A 27,616-nucleotide genomic window follows, 5' to 3' on the forward strand; every position below is an offset into this window, starting at 1 on the left:
ATCATTACCACTCTTGCCGACCCATGTGAATGGGTACAAATCCACCTATGTAAATGCAGATATAAATTGACCTATAGAATGAAAGTTGCCTTGTGCTACCGTTATGTATCTTTCTTTGGAAAGAGCGCAGTCAGCTTGTTTTTCTAGATTCTTTATGTATCAGAAAGAATTTAGTGTATGTTTGTGTATTATAAGGCTTACTAACTCAGGGACTCTAAGACAACACTGGCTCTATGTAAGGAGCCTTGTACTTTTGAACATGTGGCAATTTGCTTACCTGTCAGAATGATTTAGCAAAAAGCATGCACGTCCATTACAGTCTAACCTTTGAACCTGTCAGTCTGAACAAATAAAAATTATAGGGCTGATCTTGTAAAACAGATGTCGTCTTCAAGTCGGTGAAGATACAATATCTTATCTAGGCTGACATCATACCCTTGAATTGAGCAGAATGAATATTTACTATACCGATTCCCTGAGATTAAGGTTGGCAGAAGAAGGCTTAAACATTGGATTAATAATTGTATTAATATTATACAGGCCATAAACTATAAAATAAATTTTCGTAAGCACCCCAATAGCTGAGCTCTTTGATCCTCAGGATATTGCTGCAGCATTATTGGCTGTCATACAGACCATAGAACTTGTGGGCTGTAAGTATTAAGCCACTTTTTTAGCTTTTGTCAGATGACTTGACCTGCTCAGAGACGCTGATAAATTATTTGCAGCCCTTCAGTTTGTCAAGGTGAAGTAATCTGGCCACTTGCGTAAAAAGAGACCTTAACCTTGGTATTTGATGCTCAGTGTCTCCATGGCTGAAAGGTTCATGTTGCATTCTTGGTGTTCCCTTTACATCCAAATTATTGATGATGTCACTAAAACAACGCCTGTCTGGTGGAGCTGGCTGCTGAATTATTCAGTCTTCAATGATATCAACCTTGTTTCCACACAGATATATCTTCCTTCACATAGTATACTCTATAACAGAGGTTCTTTTCCAGGGTTCGATCGAACCCTAGGCCATATGTACGGTTCATTTTGTGTGCCAGTAAAAAAAACCATATACCTATGTCTTGAATTTGGAAAAAAAATCATATTTGATTTATCACTAAAGAAGGGTTCGGTGAATGTGCATATAAAACTGGTGGGTTCGGTAGCTCAAACAAGGATAAGAACCACTGGTCTATAAGTAGGGCGTGACTGCCATGCAAGACACTCATTTATGGTAATAATCGCTTATAATAGATGTAAGTGGAAAACTTTATGGTGACTTGACTATAAATAATATTATTGTATCCATCGTATATTAGATCCGCTGATTATACAGATAGAAGGGGCACTGCTGGCACTACACATCTGTCCATCACAGATCACTTTAACAAGAAGCTTCTTCTCCTCTATGAGCTGTATAAATGCAGTCAGCCTTCTAGGATTAGGGAGACAAGGCACTGCCAGGCCCCCCATGCAGGCAGAAATGATCAAACATATCAAACTCCAACATGCTTGTTCCTTCTCTCCCTAACATCTGTCATCTCTATAACATCACATATGACTGAAGAAGACAATGTCAAAATAGCACAACAATTATAGCGTCTTTTCGGATTGCTTCCAGTGCGTTGTGTGTGATTATGTATGTATTCTGAAGCTGAGCAATATATACATTAAGCAATGAAATCCCGTGGGCGTAATTCGAAATATAGATGTGTTACATTCGCAAGCTAATTTGGCGGATCTCTGTGGAAGCCCCCAGGATATTAGCTAAATACATTGTCATAATTATGATTAGGGAATATCCATTAGGACTGCAGTGATGACAGTCACCCATGAGATGCTGTAGCCCAAGGTAAAGCACCTGAACGCTGCACCAGTGAATTGCTACAGAAGTGAATGATGTACCAGATGTGTCAGACGTCATCACTGTAGGATTGTTGGAGATCGTATGCATAGCAGTGCTAGAATTTAAAGGGTAAATTAATGTTGTGGATTTTTTTTTTATTTGTACTTTATAACTATATCTTGGGTCTTGGAAACCCCTTTGTTTATTTCTCTCTATTAAGTCTTATGTATTGTTCAGTACCCTGTGCTTGTACATGTTGATTGTCCTGCTCCATACTAAATTTTATGTACAGAAATATTCATTTGATCCACATATAATGGTCCCTATAGAATGCATGTGTATAGAATCAACCTCATGAATCTCTATGACAGCCCTATTATTGCTCCATAAAAAAAATGTATAAAGACCTGCCAATTTCGACCAATTCAGCCGACCATCTAATGTGTAAGGAAGTCTGACGACCCGCTCTTGATGGTAGATATTGAGAAAGATACTGCCTGATCCTTTCGTAGTGAGTGGCAGTTCATTACACATGCACTGCTCGGTCACACATGTATGTATCGTATATACTCGAGTATAAGCCAACCCGAATATAAGCTGAGGCCCCTAATTTTACCACAAAAAACTGGGAAAACTTATTGACTCGAGTATAAGCCTAGGGGGGAAATGCAGCAGCTACTGGAAAATTTCAAAAGTTTGGTTGTCTGTCTGCCCCTTTCCTGAGCTTGAGGACTGTTTTTTCTTCCCCCACTTGGAATTCAGTCTGGCTGAATATAGGGTATCTGCAGTGCTCCTATTAACCCCTCCCCGACGGAACAGGAGCACTGCAGATCCCCTATATTCAGTAGACCGGGCACTTTCAGACACAGGATACCTAATGTGTTTGTGTTTCACAGTCATTTTCTACTTCTGTATGTATTCTGTAATTTTTTTTAAATCTTCTTTTTTTTTTTTTTTTGCACTATTTTATGGGAGATTCTATACATTAATATTGTGGCTGGTCATAGACCCCCCCCCCCCCCCTAAAAAAAGAAAAAAAAAAGAATTTTTTTTTTTTTTTTGCTGACTCGAGTATAAGCCGAGGGGGGCTTTTTCAGCACAAAAAATGGGCTGAAAAATTCGGCTTATACTCGAGTATATACGGTATATGGAGATGTTGGGTGAGTTAATGTCGGACAAATCTAAGAGTTCAGTCTCTCCTGGAGGCTGCACATACTTATTCCTACGCTAGCTTGCTTGTATTACCACTGTCTAGCTTCTCTCTTATCTCACAGCACAGGATGCTTTTACAAGCGGTTTATATTCTGGTAAAATTGTATTCAAGGTATGAAGCTTGGACAATGGATTCTTTTCTTTGTATAGAATTGTCACTACTATTCAAAAACAATGGTGCAAAATTCTAGCCTTGGTATTTATTACCGAGAGAATAGAGTATCAATATATTCACATACTATCTATCCAAGTTTTATCCTCAGACATGAACTCTTCTGTTTCTGTCACACATTGTTTCATGTTGTTCACATTCTGTGGTTGGGGAGGGGGGGGGGGGAACATAAACAATGTGGGTTTTTTTTTCTTCCGCCAACCGGTATGTCTTTGGAGTGCGAGAGGAAACGCACGCAAACATGGGGCGAACATACAAACTCTTTGCAGATTTTGTCCTTGGCAGGATTCAAACTCAGGACTCCAGCGCTGCAGTGCTAACCACTGAGCCACTGTTATGCCATACACTGTATTCTTGATGTAGTTCAACCCAAAGAAGTCTCAGGACTGTCTGTTGAGGCTTTCAGTTGTGGAAGCCAACACTGTTGGTGAAACTTTTTCCGGTGCAGCTGATCCAACATTGTGGAAGAGTTTTATTAAGCTATTGGTGAACATTCGGAGGTGCACCACACTGCTGGTAAATTGTATATTTGGCAGGTCTTCCTCTGCGGCATAAGTTGTCCTTTAACATGGCCAGGTAGGAGATCCTAGTGGCCATATTATTGGCATAAAAAAGAGACCATAGACTTTGCTCCTGCTGAATGCAAAGAACATGTTCCCTTTCGGTGAGTTCCTCACGTGCTCAATAAGGGTACATGGTTTTTCAGAACCCCAATTTATAAGGTAGCTGATCTGCAGCCTGTCGCTGAGCCACAAAACTGTTATGTGGAAGAAGTAAAATTGACAATCCCTTGAAATAAAGGCATAGATAAAGTAAGGTCATTTTCTATCTCAGATTTCACTACAAATCAGCTAAATCCTACTGTGTTACATGCAGATTATGGCATAGATTTCACCTGACGCCTTGTAATCTATAGTGAGATTTTAAAGTATTTTCACAAAAGAGTAAGCATGCTTTGGCTTTTTCACACATTTATTGGCAGGCTTTTGCATACATTGCAACAAGTCATCAGTGGCTCCGAGGACAGACGGTGAACTCATAACTATAATGTGAATGTCACACTAGCATTCTAGTCTCCGTACGAGAATCCGTCCCACATTCTGCTTAAAATTGACAAACAGAAAAGGCCTGCAAGTTTTTGGCAGAAAACGGGTGGACCCCCTTATAATCTATTAGGTCATTGGGTTTTCCATGTATTATTTTTAAGTGGATACGGTTTCCGTCTTTCAAGTTCCCAAGTGGAGCCGAAAGACGGAAACACAATTGCTAGTTTGAATCTAGCGTAAGTCTGCTGTATTCTTATATCACTACTGTTAGCCAAATGGCAATCTAGCCGTTTCCTTCCCTAAAGATTGTCACACCTATATATGGGTTGTCTTTGATATAGAATTAATGGAGAGAACCTGCAGTACCACACTCATCCTGTGACACTGATTTTCGAAGACATATATATTGTAATATGGAACAACCTGCATACGCGTTTCCACCGACATGACTGAACTTTTCAAAGCCAGTAGTTATACGGTTATAAAAATATGGGCGAACCTTCACAAGGTCAGGCTGTCGGTGCTGACTTCGCTTCCATACTATATTCTAATTATACATACTTGCGTTTCATTAGGTCCCTTAGAGTTTCCTTAATAATTTCGCCTTGATCTCCTCCGGCTAGACATTTTTGCCCACATTCTTTTCACTTTGGGAGCAGCTTACACTCGTAACACAAAGGCTTTCATTGTATATATATTAATAACGTTGTTGAGGTCAGCATAGGAAGGAATTTGGCGATACTGTATTGATACTAATATGCTTATGTGGAATACAGTCCATAATTATTATGCGCGCTGTTTAGTATATTACTACAAAAGACGTCTTGTTAGGAGTTGTCTGTGTTTCTAGTTCTTTGTCTGGCCTGCTGAGATGGAAGATCTGCTTACAAGACACTTTCATTGGAATTGTTCTTCAGAGCTGCATTTGTCTGTAAATGTCACATTTAACACATCAACATGATTCTGCAAATCCTTAGATGACTCACGTGCTTGCTGAGTTGTGTAATTCATATAAGGCAGCCGTGTCATTGATTCACTGCAAACATAATGTTTGTTTAAGCCACAAGCAACTGACTGACTGTGTATGGTTTATACACACAGATGCTATCATGGTGGCTTTAACCATATGGCAAACAGTGTATCCGCACCAAGCCCTGTGACAGCAGGGGCCCGAACACTGAGCAAGTGGAACCATCCCGCATTTTTGGGTGTTGTCCTGCTTTTCCGAGTGTTAGGCAAGCAATCTCAACTCAACTTAGGAGGCAGATAAAGTTGAATACAATGGTGGATCACAGAGCTCCATGCTGCACCACTCAGGCTTCATCTTAGGATGTCTGTGCCGGAGTCTACATGAAGCACCGTGGGAAAGTGGTGAGGTGAGTATAACTTTTTTTTTTTTAAAACTGTCATTTTTGGGGGAATTTAATGAGATTACATAGCAAGAAAAAACCATAACAAGCAGGGAAAAAAATGACAAAACCATTATCAACGGAGAACCAGTACCAGAAGGGAAGCGAGAAGACAAATGCCCGAGACAAGAAACACAGCAGACAAACAGGGGACAACAAAATGAATGGGGGAGCAAAAGTGTAAGGAGCTAGAGATCAGAGACCATGAAGGATACAATAAGCATCCCACATTAAATTATGATGGAGGGGCCCCTTAGGAAACCTTTTTTTTTTTTTTTTGTAGATTGTGAGCCCCATATAGGGATCACAATGTACATTTTTTTTGTCCTATCAGTATGTCTCTGTAGAATGGGAGGAAATCCACACAAGCATGGAGAGAACATACAAACTCCTTGCAGATGTTGTTCCTGGCGGGATTCAAGCCCAAGACTCCAGCACTGCAAGGCTGTAGTGCTAACCACTGAGCCACCGTGTTGCCCTCCCCTTAGGAAACCTTTGAACAGGGCCCACTAAAGTATTAAAATTGCCCTGGATGCAATTCAGCTCTTACATGAAAACACTGGCAAGTCCTTGTGATAGTTTTGCAGTAATTACCGTAATATTGTATTATATAAAAAATGATTTATGTGACCAGAGCTGTGGAGTTATTAGAAAAAAAAATCACTGACTTCTGCTCTGACGCCTTCATAAGTGGCTGATATCTATGGTCAGCCAGAAGCAGTAAAATCCTCCAATTCATTAAAAACCTACTGATTGAATTACTATGAAAATAAATATATAACGGAGTGTAATTAATTATACGACATTAATAATTAATTGTGTAATATAAGTAATAATTTTATTTTGATGCTGGAGTCGGTAACATTTTTCCTCTGACGCTGGGTTCACACCAGCGTTTGGCAGTCTGTTCTCAACCTGTCATGCCGAGTCCGGCCGTGAGCGGCGGTGAGTGTTTTATGCTCTCTGCGGCGAAACTGTTTTTTTAAAACCGGACACAGAGTTCTGCATGTCCAACTGTGTGTCCGGTTTAAAAAAAAATGCTTTCGCCGCGGAGAGCATAAAACGCTCACCGGCGCACACAGCCAGACACTTTTAAAACCCATTCAAATGAATGGGTTTGAAAGATGCCGACAGGTTTCCGTCTCCTGCCCAGTTTTGTGCAGGAAACAGAAACCTGCAGAACGGACTCCCGGGCGCAGATGTGAACGAGTCCTGACTCTGCAGCCCTGTCTGCAAAATATTCTTTTAAAGTGACACACACTGCTTTTGGGTCTGTGTATATTCTCAGCCATAGTACCACATAAGAGCCTGCCATATAGCAATTGCTGCAAGATTGATTGAGTGGAGTGAATAAACCCCTGATATCACATGCAAGGACAATCTTTTTTTTTTTTTTTTTAATGTAGATTGTGAGCCCCATATACCCATATAGGGATTACTATGTACTTTTTTTTTCCTATCAGTATGTCTCTGTAGAATGGGAGGAAATTCATGCAAACACGGGGAGAAAATACAAACTCCTTGCAGATGTTGTTCCTGGCAGGATTTGAACTCAGGACTGCAGCGCTGCAAGGTTGCAGTGCTAACCACTGAGCCACCATGTTGCCCTTTGTGCTAGGACAATCTGTACATGACATACAGTTTACTAAATATTTGAAAAATAAAAAAAATTGAGGATAACTGTACGTTTGTGTAATACTCACCCTTCACTCAGGCTGCAAATTGAACATAAATCGCACCCCAGTCCTACTCACATAGGCACACATCTCTCCATCAGGTTCAAAGAGCAAGCACAAAGTACCATTAAAGAGATTGTCCAGTCTAAATAGTATTCTATGATTAGGCTGGGGAGGGCAAAAAATCCTAGAGTGGTGCGGTCAGCTGCCTTCTTACTGATGAATTTCTTGCCAGTTGTGACATCTTGGTTCCCTTCAGCTGAGGCTGCTAATTTGTCACGTGAATGACTGAGGCCAATGCGTGGCCGCAGCAACTTCAGTAAGAGCACCGCGGATGTCACAGGTAGTGATGTCCTCAGTCAGGTAGTGACATCCTCAGTTCCCTTCCTGAGGCCGCTGATCACAGACTTCCACCGGAAGACAACAACAGAGCTGCAGGACCTGACCACATGGGGAGGTGCCAGAGTCCTGGGGACAGGTGAGTATGGCTTTAATTTATTTTTTGGCTTTTAATATTTTTTTTTATAGTAATAAATATAATGTTAGGCCGGACAACCCCTTCAGATTTATTGATTTACTACCCACAGGGTTCAGTGCTATATATGAAAAAGACGGTGATGATAAATGATGGCAAGGCAAGAAAAACTGTTTTTAAATAAAAGGGAGAAAATACAGAAAACCTGGTAACTTAGAGTCCTTTTATTTCCATGCAGCATGGAGATTTTTTTTATGTAGCTTGTGAGCCCCATATAGGACTCACAATGTACATTTTTCCCTATCAGTATGTCTATGTATCAGTATGGGAGGAAATCCATGCAAACACCGAGAGAACATACAGACTCCTTGCAGATGTTGTTCCTGGCAGGGTTCGAACCCAGGACTCCAGCGCTGCAAGGCTAACCTCTGAGCCACCGTGTTGCCCCATTTGGAGATTCTTAGATTGGCAGGGCACACTCCGTCTTTTGCTGTCGTCTACAAAGTGATAAAGTTCCAAGGTATTTTGGAAATGGTGAACTCCTGGCTTGTGTAGGCGCACCCTCTGCCAGGGTGCCTCCCCTCCTCCCCTTTCATCATCAAAGATGGGAAATGAATTTTTCCATCTCCATTGGGCAAAGCTGACTATCACATATGTTTGAGGTCACAGTCTGGTCGCAACACTTTTTTTTTTTTTTAATTCAGTATGGATATATACACTAGTGGGCTTCTTTCATCACACTGTATATAGATAGAAATTGTCACATTACAAATTATAACATATCTACACATGTGGATGAACTGTTTATTGCTACTGTATCCTGTGTAATGTGCAGTGTCAGTGAGCCTTTCACTAGGAAACTGGCTACCAGTCACAGCACATTGTAGAGGACATTATGCTGAGCACCATTAAACCTTAGATAGTCCAACAGATGCTCCATTTCCATGAAAAATATGTCTTTAGAAATCTGCAAATAAACCTCAAGTGCAATGAGATGTGCCAGAGCCTCCAAGGGCTCCAGCTGGGAAATGCCAGGCACTTGTGTAGGAATTCTACAGGCAGCGTCATAACTGTAAAGTATTAAGTGACTGTCAATCAAATGTACAAGACCTTGGGAAATACAGCACGACACCCTGATTATGGTTTATTACCATCCTAGCCTATCTGATCACTGTATACATAGTGCTCAATAGGCAACATCAATAGGCTGGGCAGAAGTAGAAGAAGCCTGAGAAAGTTGACTATTGGGTGTGTGCATATGTGTATGATCCTATTAATATTATAAATGTGAAAGTTTGTGGGTTTGTGTGTTTGGATGTTTGCATGTTCGGATGTTTGTTCCTCAATCACGGAAAAACCGCTCCACCGATTTGGCTGAAATTTTCCACAAACATAGTTAATACACCCGATTAAATAATAGGCTACTTTTTGTCACAATAGCGCACATACGTTTGTGCCAGGACCCCCATAAAACCCAAACTCACACCACCATCTCTACAATCTCACACACTTTGGACCATAGCAAGCCACAAAATTCATATTGCCCTCTTCAGCCTCGCCCCTAACCCCACACAATCACATATACATATACTTTACCACTTTGCCCCTCACCTTACCGATACTCCAGGAGGTTCTCTTTAACGCTCCGGAGCAGCCATGTTTGCCGACCCCCACCGCTCTGACAATCCGCGACACCGCCCACCCATGTCAATACCCCTAGGCGGTCTAATAAATGCAAAAAAAAATTTAAAAAAAAAAATATAAAAAAAATAAATAAAAAGGATTAAAAATTCAAATCACCCCCCTTTCCCTAGAACACATATAAAAGTAGTTAAAAACTGTGAAACATATACATGTCAGGTATCCCCACGTCCGAAATCGCTGGCTCTACAAAGCTATACAAATATTTCTCCTGTTCGGTAAACACCGTAGTGGAAAAAATGGTCAAAAGTGCCAAACCGCCATTTTTTCACTGTTTTGATTCTGATAAAAATTTGAATAAAAAGTGATTAAAGCAATAACATTTCCCGAAAATGGGAGAACTACAAAGTACACCCGGCCCCGCAAAAAAAGACGCCCTATATATCCCCGTACACGCACGTATAAAAAAGTTACGGCTGTCGGAATATGGCGACTTTTCAAAAAATAATATTTTAACACAGTTTTGGATTTTTTTTAAGGGGTCAAAATGTAAATAAATCATATAAATTTGGTATTCCCGGCATCGTAACGAAACACAATACAGGGGACATGTCATTTTGGTTGCACAGTGAACGCCGTAAAACCAAAGCCCGTAAGAAAGTCGCAGAAATGCATTTTTTCTTCAAATCCACCCCATTCAGAATTTTTTCCCTGCTTCCCAGAACATTATACAGAATAATTAATGGTGGCATCATGAAGAAAAATTTGTCCCAGGAAAAATTAAGACCTCATATGGCTCGGGGAGCGGAGAAATAAAAAAGTTATGGGGTTTAGAAGGAGGGGAGTCAAAAACGAAAATCAAAAAATGCCATCTGCGGGAAAGGGTTAACTTCAAATACCTCTGTCCCAAAGACACTGTGTACAGTTTATACCAACACCGTATAGCAGCTCAAATACAAATTAACTTCAACACAAAAGTCTCACGTATTCTCGCAATTACAGCAAAAACAAGATACAAAGTTACATGTCATATCCCATACCTTATACACAGTACGAAAACCTTACCCACGCCTGTATATACCCACTGCTACAATCACCGCAGACGAAGTCGCGGGTACCAGCTAGTGTATAATATATGCTGAGTGTAATTCTGTAATACTGCACAATATCTCTTCTCTTGTTCTGTTTGCTGGGTGCAATTCTTTGTTTTCACTGATACTCAGTATGAGGTTTGTAGGTATTTTAGGTTCTGTATATATTTTGGTATATGGGCTTTGTACGTGGTTTGGGGGTCTGGGTTTCATATTTTTATATATTTATTTATGGGTCTGTTTTAATGTTGGGGACTGACCTTGGGCTATGGTGTCATGTTGCGGCCAAAACCTGTGCAGATACGCTGTTGGTGCAGTATTAAAAATGATTTTACATGTAAAATCATGTTAATGGCCATGAAGTTCTGCAAGTAAAATTACTATCAGAGGGAATATAAAAAAAATTGTGTGCTTGTTTTCTTAGACTGTCTCTGATTACAAAGTATGCAGGAAAATGTCATGAATGATGTGCGTAAATCTATGTGTGTGTATATGCTGCATATGCTTGTATTGTATATGTGTATGTTTATTGTATATGTGTGTGTATGTATATGCTGTTTTGTTTCCAGTGTACACCTGTCTCGGACTGTGTTAGTGACTGAACATCTGCCCCGTACACATGAAATTCTAAAGTGACTATATGATGCAAAATGGGTGTTTGCGTTCACTTTGCTTTATCTGCCTTGGGCACCAGAATGCCTTATCCCGGCCCTGGCAGGTTCACCTACTCATTGAATATGATGGAACTGTGGGCAGTGGTTGCAACGTGTAATTTAGAATTGCGGGATCTTTGTTTCAGGTTCCAACTTGCTGGTATTGAGGTATTTTCTCTGCTCCACATATTGTGTAAGCTTGTATACATGCATAAACAAGAATGGCATACTGTATGAAAAGAACTGGAACGTTCATATTAAGTACAATGCAATAAAGTCTATTAAATGTAGCAGCTCTTTAATGTACATTATTATATATAATACATATATTTTTGTTTTTTTCAAAGGTGCTGGAGAAAATCTAGAAAATACAATGACTGCTTTCAGACAGTGAGTATTCTGTATATTCTATGAACAGATATTATAATGTTTTTCTAAAATACATTTATCCTTTGAAAAACAGGAATATAGCTTATCTATAGGGAAACTAGTAGGTTATAAGAACTTGCACTATACAGTTCCCAAAACAAGTCTGAAGTATTTCGTATCACATCTGACATTGTGAGAAAAGCCTTTTCTGTCTGCTTTGCTGGCCATACTTACACTGACTTAAGATTCTTTACTATTGGGCAATGATAGGCCGAATGGTCAGACTATTGATTTGGAATTGGAAAATAAAAGTAAAACAAGCACTGATTCTTACTGACAGAGGTCGCGGTGCTCCTCCAAGAAGGTTATTCTTAGCTTGGTAGATTCAAGGGTGGACAAGGATGGAAGAATTTTATATGAGACTCTTGATGTCTAGTAGTTTATCATAGACCCCCCTTCTTTGATCATAATAATTGTGAGCTATGAAATCCTTGACCATGGTCCGTTATATGGTAACCTGATAGCCAGTAGGGGGCAGTGGGTGCCCTTACCTACAGGAACCCTACATCTGCACAGGTTGCACGTATGGTAGGTCCACCCCAGGGTACATTTAGGAATCGCAGAGTATCTGGCTGTCAGCCCTTTCTCGAGCTGCATTGATATCCAATTTTTGTTGTTGTCAATTTTGTATAACAATGTGGAACAAATCTACCTATAAAAAAGTAGTACATTGTAACAATGTAAAACTACTATTTACTAATCTACTAGCATCACAGCTTCAATTTAGAAAGAATACCAGTGAACCCCAATGGACCTCATTCAATTTAATGGCAATGACCCAGACGGCCCCCTTATTGCTGTCAATAAGGTCCTGTGAGCAGAGTAATGATGGTATTTAATAGGTTAATCAATAGGCTGACACTATATAAGCTATATAAGTATACATATTACATTATATTACAATATATAAGTATACACCTTGACATGACCATATGCATGAGTCCAATTATTGTTTTCAATAGCAGTTTGTATATAAAAGGTGCCTAATCTGCTTGGTGCAGTAGTATAACCCCTGTTTCTATATTGCTGCAGAACTAAGTAAGTTTGCCTATATAGAGGCCATATTGATTGTCACATAGCTCTCCAAGACATAGAGTGTTTTTAATAAATATATAGAACAATATAGGGTCTTATGGTTACTGGTGGTTTCTTCAGTGTTAGTTGGAAAATCTCTTTCTGAGCCTTTTAGTATCTTCATCCATCAGTCTTATACTCTGCGTTGTGGTTTGTGTTTGGAATAATGGAAACCATGACACAATGCTAGAGCCATCCAGATGGATATTTCCTGTGGTCAATAGACCTTATTGACTTATAAAGGCCGTCTCTTGTCTTTGGCCAAGATGCCCGTCCTTTTGCAGCAAAAAAATAACCCTGTATGCAGCACTATTTGTCTGCTGAATGTAAGCGTATTAGTAATGGGCCTCCCAATGGAGCCTTTTACCCATGGACACGACCAGTTCTTTCCCCGTTCCAATTTGCAATTAAAAATGACAAGTTCCTAATGACTCGGCACTGCAGAATGTATAATACTCCCCCACACAAGACTCCTTTAATGTAGTAGGTTTAGCAAAGCCAGCACTTTCCTTGAACTAATGGAGCAGCAGGTTATACTGCAATATTAGGTCAATACCTATATATATTATAACATAATACCTTGGAGAAATCTCTGGGTAATCCTTCAGTCATGTTTATTTGTTCTGTTTTACTTTAGCTGACTATTGGAATTTTGTGCCTTGTAAGAATATTGTAAGAATACATTTTACACCCTTGGGGCTGGATAAGACAGTCCCCGAACTCTTGTTGATAATCTCTTAGTATGTATTATACAATCATGGCACATACTTAAGGGGAATTGTCAGCATTAAACTCTAGGGAGGGTAGCGTTCCTGCACATGACATGTCAAAGGAACATGTTGGGTTAATAATAATATGATCCTGATTCATAGTCGCCCCCCCTCGTTGTCTTTCTAATTAGGAGAGTGACATGATATAAGAGTCTAATGGTGTCCTAAAGCCACCAATCTGGGGCGAGCGATGCACAGTGCTGCGGGCTTTCGGATTCCCAGCTCCGCTGCTTGCACGTCTCTCTGTCATCAAGTTTATGTTAATAAGAGAGCTGAGAAAGCCTTAGGATAAATCACATTACAGATATTTTGTAAGAAAAAGAGTCCCTAGGAGCCTAAGTACATAGTTTTTCTTCCTGAATAGATCTGCACAGAAAATCTCTTCCTCTGTCTAATATACTGCAAATAAACCAGGATATTATTCTATATAAAATGTATGCACAAATCTTTCACTAGGGACTACAAACCTCATTGTCTATCAGTTGCTAATACTTGACCTACCCCCACTTTAAATGATATTACATGCTATACTATTCTCTTCTGATAACATCACAAGGGTACAAATGTTGGGAAAATAAAGTTGGATTAATAAGCGCCTCCAACCCTCAGCAACTGCCCTCATATTGCAATGAAATGTCATCCAATAGGATATAGTGTAACCAATTTTATTTAAAAAAAACCCCACAATACCGGGATTGTCCGACACTGGGTCCTGCCATTTGTGTGTGGTTCACTGTCCTCTGCTGCTAATGTTATGGTGGCTAATGTCACTGCCATCGCTTTATGCCCTTCAAGATCTAAGACCTGGGGGTTGTAGCAAACAAGGATACCGATAATAAAGTTGTTGGAAGAGGGCTGTCAGGGACATGAACTCATCGGTCCTTTGTAGGAAGTCAGTGTTTTAGTAATGTCATGGGGATGATAATATCATAATAAACATTGGGGGTGACATTTGCTGGCGGAATGAGATGAGACTTCACAGATAGAGATGTGGCAGTTTGGGGCACCTCAGGTTGTGCAAACCCTATAAATGGACCCCTGGATCCCTAAGCTACACCTGAGAGCACTGGTGGCCCATGCTGGAGACCTGCTACACACCTTTTAAGGCTCTATTAAATTGAATTGAATAATTCGCCATTTCAAAAGAAACAGATTTCTGACTTTCATCAAGAACATGAAATCAATGTTGCCACCAACGAAGAGTCTGATGTCTTCCATGCAAGTTTTGTCCTCCTGCCCAAACTATAATCAACAGTTTCTTTACTGAAGTCGGGTGGTAGGATGAAGAAGCCTGCATCAGATAAATCTGACTACTTCTTATTGCACCTTGCTGAACTTTTTTTGCTTTGTCTGAAGTCCTACATGTCACATGATCGCTGAGATCAACCAGTGGCCTCAGTGGTTGCTGGAAAGGGATCGGTGATGTCAATCACATATACCAATTATTTCTTGGTACGACCACTGAGATTGGTCTGAATGGTCATGTGGTGTTCAGGATTTCCAGCAACAAGGCCCCAGGACAAGCCTGAACAGACATCAACAATGGACAAGATGAATATGTTTTTTTTATCTATGCCATACCTCTCCTGTCCGCCCCATAGGTTGTGCCAGTTCCTGGATAACCACTTTAGGCCAGGGCACCACAGGCCAGAAACTCCACGATTTGGCAAAGTGAATGGGATTCATGCGAATCCCATGCCCACCTTGCGGAAAAAATTGCAGTGCGGACACGCTGCTATTTCCAAAATCGCCGTGGTTTTGGAAGTCTCAGCATATCAGTTATATCTACGGAAATGTTGGCAGCTTTCCCGTAGCTATAATCGTAACAGAAAGTCAGCGGAGGAAAACTCTGTGAACTTTCAGTTCAAAGCGCTGCAGGAACAACTGTGATGCGTTCACGCCGCTGTTGTTGCCACAGCGCGGCATTTCCGGCCCGTGGGGCCTTAGCCTTAATGTAGTAGGCCTTAGCCTTAAGAAGCCTTCAATCAATAAAAAGACTGAGAAAACAATCTAATGATATAAAATGTGTTTTGTTTTGTCCTTGCCATATATAAATGATAGAATTATAATTTTTGGTCACTTTTCTTATCTCTTTGTATAATGTTTATGTAATAGATTTTATTATAATAAAACAAACAAAATCTGCAAATAAAGCCTATATAAGGCTAAGGTCCGAGGGGGCGGAAACCGCGGCGTGAACGCATCATGGTTCTTCCCGCAGCTCTTTTAACAGAAAGTTCATGGAATTTTCCTCCATGGACTTTCTGTTACAATTATGTAAAACACTGCAATTTTTCCCACGTCGTTTCCGCCGCAAGCAAATCGTGGCGTTTCCAGCCCGTGGGGCCCTGGCCTAAAAGTCAGTCTTTATTAAGAATTATTAAAAAGACAAGGGTCCAGCAACTAAAAACACATAAGCACAGGGATGTCATCCGGGAGGTCACAAAATAATAATATCCAAGAGAAAATAATCAGCAGACTATAACTCAATATTGGTGCCATCTTGTGTGGTCGACTACTGAGGGTCTGTGTTTATTGTAGACTTTATTTATTATTGTATTATGGACTGATGGATGATATTACTGGACATTATTGCGTGTACTGGACATTATTTATTTAGCATTTATAGCCTGCTGATTCTATCTATAATCCGCTCTAGATTTATTTTGGTTGTTATTCCTGATCCTCCCATCCTGTGCTTATGTGTTTTTAGTTGTTGGACCCTTGTCTTTTTAATAATTCTTAATAAAGATTGATTGTTAAGTAGGCTTTATTTGCTTATTATTATTATTGGTATTATTTATTGTCTGATGCTGCTTCATGGATGGGTATCCTTCCCATTGTGTAGGTAACATCTGCAGATGGTTGTGTGATATTCGTTCTATGAAATGTATACTATAGAGCAGGGGTGGGCAATTAATTTTCCCATGGGGCCACGTGAGAAATTGTAACTGTTCTAGAGGGCCATGAGCGTCGCGGCAAACTTAGTTGCACCCACTTCTCTGCTGACTCCGCCCATTCTCAATCATTTTTCCCATGTGCCCCACAAAGTAAAATCCTCCTACAGTCACCCTAACATTATACCCCCCCCCCCACATTATAATGTTTACCTCCAAATGTCCCACAGTATTAAGTCCCTCTCCTGGTGCCCCAGTGTAAACCAGCAGAAGCTAGAGGGGACATTAAACTGGGGGCAACTAGAGGTAGACATGTCCCCCTCCAGCTACCCCCCATGGATTAATATCCTCCTCCAGCTGCCCCAGTTTAATGTCTCCCTCCATATGCCCCCTAGTTTAATGCCCCCCCTCCATGTGCATTAAAGGGGCTCTATCACTAGGAAAAGTCATTTTTAACTAATCACACCTTTGCATAGCCTTTAGAAAGTCTATTCCACACCTACCTTTTGTATGTAGATTGCCTCAGTGGTTTCTGAATAAGTCCGTTTATATTCATATGCTAATTAGACTAGTGCACAATAGATGGTGCACACCTCTCCTGTTGTTTCCTATGGGAGACTGCTGCTGGTGATGATGATGACTCAGCTTCCTGTTTGATTTCATACACATAGAAGATAATGGGAGAGAGGAGGCTGCTGGGAACTTCCTGAGCTGGCTGGAAGCTTATTAGCATATCAATAAAAACGGACTTATTCAGACACCACTGAAGCAATCTACATACAAAAGGTAAGTGTGGAATAGCCTTTCTAAAGCCTATGCAAGGATGTGATTAGATAAAAATGACTTTTCCCAGTGATAGAGCCCCTTTAAGTTTAGCTGCCCCCCTACATCTGCCTCTAGTACCCCCTCTTGCTCACACATGCTGTCTCTTCTCTCTTTATCATCCAGCAGCCCCATTAGCCGGCACCTTGCAGCAAGCACACAGTTCCGTGTGGCTCCACCCACTAACGAGTCATAGCCTATCCTGGTGATAGGCTGTGATGACATCATCACAGGTCCTTGAAAAACCTTCCACTAGTTATGCGGGCCGCACATTGCCCAGGTCTGCTATAGAGTCAAATAAGATATTGGAGCAGGCCTATTTCTACAAAGTGTACTTTGCATAGTATTGACATTTCTGTGTTATGTATAACAAGGAAGTTATATAAAGCGGGTATTGCATATGGTAGCGTATTAAGATTTATATGCTTTAAACAATGGGAAAATTTGGTTTGAAATGACACCAACATAGAAGTCCCAGTGTTCAGATTAAAACCGTGAAAGCTACTGAAAATCATCAGGACTCAGGTAATGAAACGCAGCTAAAAAATGCCATTGGAAAAAATATAGCAAAAATGTTATTTTTTGCTACAGTGTTTTTGCGGCATGTTACATGTGATTATTGTAGTATTGAAACTGTTGGAAGATGAATGTATCCATTTTTTATCTATTTTTTTCCCCAGCTTTGAAGCCAATTGTGTGTGGGCACGGATATTTTTTGTTCTCACTTTGTTCACGCTAGGTTTACACCCTCATTCCGGTTTCCATTTTTGAAAGAGGGAAACCCAATCCGCGTAAAAAGCAGTTACCTGCAGAAACTATATTATGAGGTCTGCTGGGTTTCTGTTCTGTTTCTTCCTGGAAAAATGCGGAGAGAAAAGCCCAGCTCGCAATTTCAAGTGGATTCAGGGATGAAATCCCCGAACGGAATCTGGGTGCAGGTGTGAACCCAGCCTTAGCTGTATCTATTGGCCCATGGTGTAGTAAATTACTATAAGGGAGTTCACACGGAGTAACGTGCCGCGTGATGTGGCACGTATATGCCGTGTGTGCTTTTGCGGGCTGTATACGCTCCCATTGATTTCAATGGGAGCGTGGATCTTATACACGGCGCTATTTTGCGGCCGTGATTTTGAGGCCGCAAAATAATGCCACGTATACGATCCCGGATCCCATTGAAATCAATGGGAGCGTATACGGCCCGCAAAAGCTCACACGGCGTATACGTGCCACATCACGCGGCACGTTACTCCGTGTGAACTCCCCCTAACAGCAATGATCTCATGGTAGTAAAGTCTGCTACATAGGCTGTCTGAGGTTAATATAGAAGGCAATGTATCATATGACTATGTCACATAAATAACATCCACATGCAGCCCATAGTCTAGACTCTACAGGTTATTCACATGCTGCAGTATTCCTTGTGTGCTAGACGCTTACTATGCAGACTTGTCCTAGAGGTTTACTACCAAACATGTACTCAACTTCCTTTACTCTGTCAAATAACCTATTTTTTTAATTATCTTTTAATTATAAGAATTAAATCTAATGAACAGTTTAATACTGAATTATTTCATCACTGTCCATAGAAATAAAAACACAAAAACATGCCTTGGAGGAAATGTATAGCCTTTCCTTAGCATTTGTCTGTTAGGAATAGTTGCTGCGTTCTTGCCTTGACAACATTATTTGGATTTCAATATGTTCTAGTTTGATGGCAACAACTTTAGATTTGTTGGTCTGTCCCATTTATTTTGTGTCTTTTTATGATGTTCATCAAAAATACTTTGTTTTTAGGCTAAAAATATTTTTAAAAAATGATCTTAACACATTTTACTACTTAGTTTGGAATCATGTAAAGCATTGTTAAAATGGATTTAACATGATCTTATGGTCATTTTGATACCAATACCATGTATTGGTTTCAGTTAGTATGGTTGGGATGAGGACTACCCCTTATCTTCTCCGGTATGATACTGCCCACCTTACAGTACAGAGCCTAAATGGCACCAAAACTACCTGCGCTGATTGCTCAGGAACAAATCCAACTGTGCCAGAATTGGTGGCGCTGCGTCTATTAACCAAGGCTACAAAGTGAAGGTGGTGAAAGGTCCTCTATAAACAGGACATCAACTAGGACATATTGGTAGGAAACCAGTGATCGGATGATCAATCATGTTATTAATGGAAGTAATGCTAGAAACAGCTGTAGGGTAAAAAAGTGATCCAGAAAAGTGAGATGATGTCCGTTAGAAAAATTGTGCTCTATATTTACTCTATAATTATGACGGGCAAGCCATTTTTAATATTTGTCAGCAATATTTCTGAAATATAGGATCATTAAAGAGGCATGGATAAATAACATGTGTATACAGACATGAGGAAAACAGCGGCAGTGGCTGAAAATCTCTGTTGGCCATACATTACAGATTTCAGATCAGGCCATTTTGTGAACAACTTGTCATTTCCATAGTGCCGTACATGTGAGAAGAGACTGCATGCATAGTACAATAAACGTGAATGAACTAAATGTCTGAGGCTAGGGTCACATCTGCTTTGGCGTTTCCGTTATTCAGATACCCAATCCTCTTAAAAAGCGGTTACCCGCAGACCTCATGGGCTCACCCGAAAAATCTTTTCTGTCTGTATTTTTCAAGCGGAATGGAGTCCCACAATGGTCGCACTATGCAAGTGTGAACCTAGCCTGATACTACCTGTGAGGGCCTATTCTGCAGACAGGGGAGGAAATACAAGGTGAGGGTAGAAGCTGTTCACATGGAGTAGTAGTGTACTAGTTCCTGCAGGCTACAGATTTTCCTCAGGAGGAGGATTGTCAGATTACCCTTGAAGAATTCAGTCATGGAGGACTGCCTTAGGGTATGTTCCACGGAGGAAAAGATGGCGGAAACCTTTTTCGCACGGCTTGCCAATGCAGCATCAGCATTCCGTTGCGGCATCCCACTCCTGATTAGGCTGGAATGAATGGGCCTAAACTGGAGTGTGTCTTAAGCCGCGGACACCACAGAATCCGTGTCAAGATAGGTCATGTCACTTCTTTTTTCCGCCTGCAAAAAACTCAGCGTGAACATACCCTTATGTGTTCAGGTAGAGCATTTGCAGAGGATGCAGTACTAATAGGACAATAGATAGCCAGAGAAGGAATCAACAGAGAGAAGGAGAACCAGGAGAACCAAGAATGATGGCAGCAGAGGTAAGGGTGGATTTGGGAAGTGCATTAGATGGAGGGCCACAGAAAAGATTCTATTATTATCTCTTTATCTCCAAATTGGTTAAAGTGCCAGAGAGAACATTTTTTTTATATAGTTCAGTATCCATGATTTTTTGTTAAAAGGATGTGCATAGATATTCTATATATTATTATGACAGCTAACATTATATTCTCATTTTCTCTTAAAGTGCAGTCAGTCTTGGAACAGATATGTTGGAACTTGATTGTCATCTCACAAAAGATGAAGAAGTTGTTGTGTCTCATGATGGTAACTTGAAGCGGTCAACTGGTGTGAATGTCAATATATCGGAGACGAACTACTGTGTAAGTATTTTTATACTGACTTGTACACATTCTCTGTGACCACTTTCAGAGGTGCTATCAATGTTGTAGAATGGCTGTATGTATGAGCATTATGTTATGTTGATCTTGAAGATTCTTACCTTGACATGGTGAAAAGTAGATCTTCATAATCCCCATGTTTGTGTAAGCTTGTTCTGGGTACTCCAATTTCTACCCACAGTCCAAAGGCATAGTGATAGGGAATTTAGACTGTGAGAACTACTTGGAACAGTGAGCGATGATAATATTGTTACAGCCCTGCAGTATATGTTGGCGCTATTTAAGCGTGCAGAATATGTCATTTTGAGTGATTGGTAATTCAACTGTGGAATTGTATCATGATATTTCACAGGAGTTTGTACAGTATATAATTCTGTCTTAAGATTTGATGATGTAATAAATACCTATTTGGTGAATATTTAAGACATTGTCACCAAGGACCTTAATTTGTCCAGTAGTTAGACTCGGTGCTCTACACATTCCAGGTAAAGCAAGCACTGAATCTGTGTCACCTTAGAGCACCTATGCTTTATGAATACAGCACCTAGATTTTGGGCTTCCATGATGCATTTGCTTGATCAGGGAAGGGATTGTTCATACAAACAATTCCACTACTAACATTAAAGGAAATTGGTCAGGCCCACAATGCCTCCCAAATTAAGAAATGTGTCATAATGGGCCTTTAGTAGCAGCAGGTGCTCATCTCTGTGGCCACAAGCCAAGGAATAGATAGAGGTCATTATATTTTTATAGCTGTGCAAATCAGTCTGTAAGTGCACTAGGGGCGGAGCCAATTTACCAGGTTTGACAGCTGCAGGTACTGAGGCGTTCCGCTGGAATCGCTACCACAGTCCCTTTAGCTATGAGTAATGTTTTAGGTTCTCTGCCTGCATTATAACTGTCTGTAGGTAAATCTGGCAGAATTAGACCTGCCTTAATACACTTGTAGGCTGATCTGTAAGAAGGTGATTATCAGCGTTTTGCTTCATTGGTTTGTATCTGAAAGGTATGTTACTATTAAAGGCCCCTAAACAGCACTATTGGTCATTTGGGAGGCATTTTGGAGCTGAGAGACCAGTTTACAATCAGTTTATAAGACCAAAGTAGTGAGTTTGCATTACCTGAATGATAATCGGCTGATCTTTGCAAACACTTTTGTAACAGATTGTTGTCCCAAATTAGTAAAATGGGCCATTTCGGCTGTTGAAAGTCTTAAGTCTTATCTGAAGCACAATAGGACCATAGGGCATTGAAGATTATCCCTTTTAGAGAATGGCCTTGACTTGCATAGACTAGAAACCTTGCTATAGAACTGAATTAGAAGCTATACCTCTTGTGCAACTCAGTGCCAAAGTTCTGGAGATCGGTGATTGCTTCTATTGATATAAGCTTATGTAAACTAGTGGCTACACAAATGCTGATGTCCGCACCTTCCAATGTGCAGTCTCACCTCAGCCATTTATTTGTCAGGATGTGGTATATTCAACTTTGCTTTTTTTTTGCTTATGACTTTTAACGCAATTTACAATAATATAACAATGAATGCCAAGTCCCATTAAAGAATCCTCAACTATGTGCCAGCAATAGCCTATGTGTGTATTCATACAATATAATATGATACAGGTATTCTAGCATGAATACCATACTTATACTCTATTAAGGCTTTCTCCATTCAGATTGGCCCACCACTAAGGAAGCTTCAGTCTCAGAACTATATTAGATAACTGCATATCTGCTGTAAATGTAGAAATAATCCAGTGAATTTTTCAGTACTGAAAGGAATTCAGGTAGAGAACAGAATACAAGCAGGCAGTGCTTATGTCATGGCCAATACTATATCAGCACATTAGACTACTTGAGAAGTCCATTGACAAAATACAGGTTGTACTAATTTTCTCCTTTTATTATGTTGGGCAAAGGGCAAGTGGAATTCTGTACAGGCCAGCAGGATTAATATCTACTCATGTAAAGGGGAGCTACACTGAGAATTCATTTCAATGGGAAAGCCATGTAGGTTGACATAATTCTCACATGCAAATGCACATTAGCTGGCTGTAAGGGAATACCCATCCAAATCCGCCATACACTGTAAACAGTTGTTGGCTGTGAGCGATCTTGCGCGCTTTCCCGTCATACCTGCACATTGAGCTCAGCTTAGGTGTCCATTTGCATGGAACTGGAAGGAGTAGGAAACCACTACTAGACTAGACTCTACAGCAGGGATAGGCAACTTTTGACATTCCAGCTGTTGTAAAACTACAACTTCCAGCATGTATAGTTGCTTTGCTGTTTTTGGAAATCCTATGTAAGGGAATGGAGCATGTTGGGAGTTGTAGTTTCACAGCAGCTGGAGTGCTGAAGGTTGTTGACCCCTGCACTACAGGCTGCAGATTATCTCACGGAGAACAAAATGATTGGGCAATTGAAATCCTTATCTTCCCTAACATCTGCCATCTTGGGAGAGCCAGGAAACTCCCATAGACGGTGAATGATCAGCCGACATATGGAAATCCGCTCCTTACTTGGATTTGCATCTCTTGTATGGATAGCTTAAGACATTTATAGTATATTCTCAAGGCCACCTCTAGGACTATCATTTATTGGATGGATCGGTGACCCCAGTTTGCCAGCTGCTGCACTATCCATATATATTAGTGGAGGGGTTGGACGTGTATAACCGTCTCCATGAAGGTATTTATCAAGGGACAAACCAGCAGCTCTATCAGAAAATGTGGATTTAATTGAAAAAAACTAGAGTTGAATTTCCGTAATTCATGAAGTGCTGAAGCCGGGGCGATTAACATTCCTTAACCCCGGAGGCTGAATGAGCCCATACCAATTTATCAAAAGCAGCATACTTGTGTAGTAAAATAGGAGAAAGGTCAGGTATTGTTACATTGCTGCTGACGCAGGGGAAATGAATTTGCTATATAATGAATATTTTTTGTGTACTTCCACTTTGGAGGTTCTTTTCCGAATCTAAATGACATTGTGCGAGCATATTCTACATTATTATTATGCATACATCAATAACCACAACTCGTTGAAGCCAGGCAGAATTTTATCTTTCAAGGGGATTTACTGATGAAGACAACCCTGCCTATATTTCATATTTCAACATCCAGACAAAATTGGAAGGGGTCAAATAATGTGGAAAGGCTTCCCCAAAAAATGTTGTTGAATTGGAGATTTAGCAATTCCCAAAAGATAATGGAATTGCTATCTAAGCAACTTCCTAATCCACAACAAGTACCTGACAGAACCAGCAGACAGCAGGTACGAGTGTCCAGTGATCCATCACCACCTTGATTCTCAGAGCCCAAGGACAACCCAAGGCCTTAGACTCCACCAGAGCTGCTGCACGGCGTTCACCTTACAGAGAAGGGCGCCTTTTTCTAGCAGCTTGGGCACAATACCATAACACCTAGTTCCGACCAGCTGTCATGTCTGGCAAAGGTCACGAGGATGAAATATCACCAACTTTGACTGCATTTTATTCAATAAATGATCTTATTAAAGGGGTCGGCCACTTTTAGACCAGTATTGAAAGACAAATGTTATTGTTTCTATAATAAAAAGTACAATTTCCCAATATACTTTTTGTATCAATTCCTTACAGTTTTCTAGATCTCTGCTTGCCTTCTGCTTAATTAAAATCAGTCCATGGTCATGTGATGGGCAAAGCTCGTTACCAGGCAGATGTCTGATTACTGAGCTGTGACTGTAACGAACTGTGCACCTGTGAATACATCACACGATCATGGACTGTATATCACATGACCATGGACTGTATATCACATGACCATGGACCGTATATCACATGACCATGGACTGATTTCTATCCACTGGGAGTCAGAAGAATGAATGAATGAATGAAAGCAAGCAGAGATCTAGAAAACTGAGAGGATTTGATATAGGAAGTATATTGGAAAATTGTATAACGTTTTATTATACAGAAAATAACAGAGGTCTTTCAAAATTAGTCTGAAAGTGGCCGACCCCTTTAAGTATTGACAATAAGGCGAGCAAAGTTTTTATTTTCCTAGTTGACCATAGAGAGGGAATGTGGACTAGAATAAAATGTTAGGAATTCTGGGCAATGAATGTGGCTACGTTGTATGGAAACGCATGACTTCATCTGTATGTATAAGTGTATATGTTACATAGAAGAATGTGTGATCAGTACAGTTTGCAAATATCTAAACCAGGAACAAAGCCACATTCACAATGTTCACTCTTATAAGATATGTTTTAGCAAATTTTATGGAACAGAAATCATGTTACCCTAGTAACCTTTGGAGCTGTCTGGTCTTGTTTGGATACCCAAGATCATTCCTCATAGCAGAGGTGCATACTGGATGTTAAAGCAATATATTTACCCACATGTTGAGCTAATTCCTTCTGACGGGCATGAACTCCTAGGAAGTAAGTGGGCTGAAGCAGAAGGACACATATCGGTTTTAGCCTACTCTTGGGTAGATCAAGAGCAAACTGTTTCTATAACACAATGTGCCATAGTGTTCTGTCTGTCATCTTTACTGTACTTATTGGTCATTACTATCCAATACCTAAGATAATATTGGATATAGATGTCACATTTTTGTTGGTTCCTTGCCTATATATTTTCATGGGAAGAATATGCAAATGTGTCTCCCAAGATGTAAACAGGGAGACAGTGCCTCTGTTATGCTGGGTCGGGCATGATGTTCAGGGTGCTTCCCATAGAGGGCAGCATAACAGAGGCGCTGTCTCCCTGTTTACATCTTTGGAGACACATTTGCATATTCTTCCCATGTTCCCTTGCAGTGGAGCAATTATGGCTGTATAAGTCTCCACACACCTGAAAAGGTGGTCTCTCCCTAAGGAGTGACATTATCCCCATAATCTATATATTTTCATGTCAGTCGCATAGATGTAGCGTAGATTGTGTAGATGAAGACATTTGTAGATGTTCTTGTGTTGTTGCAGGATCTTCCTCCATATCTGTGCCAGCTGGATGTGACATTCGAAAAAGGTAAATCCCTTACTGCTAGCCTTGTGTGAATAGCCTCGTTCATATTTACCAAGCATAGACAAATCCCTTACTGTTATTGTCTTGTTTGAATAGCATAGGCCTTGTTTACCCAGCACAGACAAATACAGGTAGGTCTAGGTTACTGTGCTTAGATATAAATGTATTATTATTCTTTATAACAATGGCATGCTGTATCCTCCCTAGAAGCAATGCTTCCAGAATACGCAGCATAAGTTGGAACTTGCAACAATCATATGGTATATATGTATGGACTCACTGTATGTCTCTGAACACGGAGGCACACTATGAGCCCATAGGTTTCTGTGGGTGCCATAACACAGGTGTATTAGGCCAAAAACCCTTTTCTCTTCATCGTGGAATCTCTGTTTTAGAAGGGCAGCACGGTGGCCTTGCAGCGCTGGAGTCCTGGGTTCGATCCTGACAAGGGCAACATCTGCCAGGAGTTTGTATGTTCTCCCTGTGTTTGCGTGGATTACCTCCCATACTCCAAAGACATACTGATAGGGAAAAAATGTAGATTTATGGGGCTCACAATCTGCATAATAGAAAAAAAAAATCTAAGTTTTAGGGTAGGTTCACACATCCGTTATTAATGTCCATTGCTCTCACCTGTCATAGGACAAATACAGGGGACATTAAGTGACTGATGCAAATAGAGCCCTGTCCATCGGGTGGCTATTTGCATTCAGCCTTATGTAATAAACATGACAAAAGCTTTCTTTCATCATAATTTTTACTTTTCTGACGGAAGAAAAAGTTATGCATTCGGTGGGGCCCCTTATGCATCTGTCACTATAGTGCCGTTAATGTCCATTGCTCTTATCCTATGATGGATGAAAGCGAAAATCGTCTTTAATGGTAGTTTGAAAGCCTCCTTACACATAATGTTCCAAGTAGTAATTGTTAAAGAGATTTTTAAGAAAATTAGTAGATTGTCACTTGTCCATTTAGGGCCATTACAGGTGTAACATGCGAAAATAATCAAGTTCGTTCTATATTGCTTAGAAAATCGGCAAAATCACAGAATAAAATATTTGTAAAAGCAGAAATAAAGGGACACACAAAGCGAATCCCATCCACACATTGCAGATTTCTAGAATCATCACACTCCCTATGGAAACGCCCGCAGTTTCCCTATAGGTGTAATGGAAGCAGAAGGTTTCCTATGTGAGCTTTCTGTGATGTGTGATGTGTTACCGCTGCAGTTTTTCCCACAGTGCTTTTTTGCTGCGGCTCGCTACATAGGGCGTTAGCCTAAGACAGGCCACACATTGCAGAAATCCAGTGTTTATTGTTGCAGATTTTGCTGCATTTTTTGTAAGCCAAAGTCAGGAGTGGCTTGAAAAGAAAAGTAAAATATAGAGGAAGGACTTTGGACGTTTTCGTTTCCCTTCTGTTAAATCCATTCCTGACTTTGGCTCAAAAAAAATGCTGAAGATGCTCCCGGAGGCAAGACGGTCAGCAGTAAATTGGTTGTCAACCTGTGTTAAGAACCTTGTAGAGGTTATTCCATGGTTTCCAAATATGCCTCTGTTATTCAGCTTTGCAGCCCCATGTTTGTGTAACTCTCCATTTTATTCATAAGCAAATGAAGGAGGCGTGCTTTGTGACTGTGCCTTAGCTTGCTCGGTCTTCAGACTCAGCTCTAGATTCCTGGACAAAGCACTTTCCTCCAATTTGTATATGAATAAAAGAACAATTTAGATGAAAATGTGTCGCAACACCACCAAATGTAGCCTATCAGAGGGGTTGTCCAGTGTCAGACAGGTATTGAGAAACAAATATTATTGTTTTTATAATGAATAGTTT

General features: G+C 40.4%; 1 protein-coding gene across 1 annotated transcript in view; it reads left to right on the forward strand.

The window, feature by feature from the left end:
- GDPD1 (glycerophosphodiester phosphodiesterase domain containing 1) overlaps positions 1-27,616 on the forward strand; it is a 60,911-nt gene that overhangs the window by 13,436 nt on the left and 19,859 nt on the right. The window contains exons 2-4 of the mRNA XM_075263894.1: positions 11,560-11,602; positions 20,619-20,754; positions 25,741-25,786. Coding sequence (XP_075119995.1) covers positions 11,560-11,602; positions 20,619-20,754; positions 25,741-25,786 — 225 coding nt within the window. The remainder of the gene's footprint in view (positions 1-11,559; positions 11,603-20,618; positions 20,755-25,740; positions 25,787-27,616) is intronic.

Source organism: Leptodactylus fuscus, chromosome 2, assembly GCF_031893055.1.
Source record: "Leptodactylus fuscus isolate aLepFus1 chromosome 2, aLepFus1.hap2, whole genome shotgun sequence".
In the NCBI taxonomy this organism is placed as follows: Eukaryota; Metazoa; Chordata; class Amphibia; order Anura; family Leptodactylidae; genus Leptodactylus; species Leptodactylus fuscus.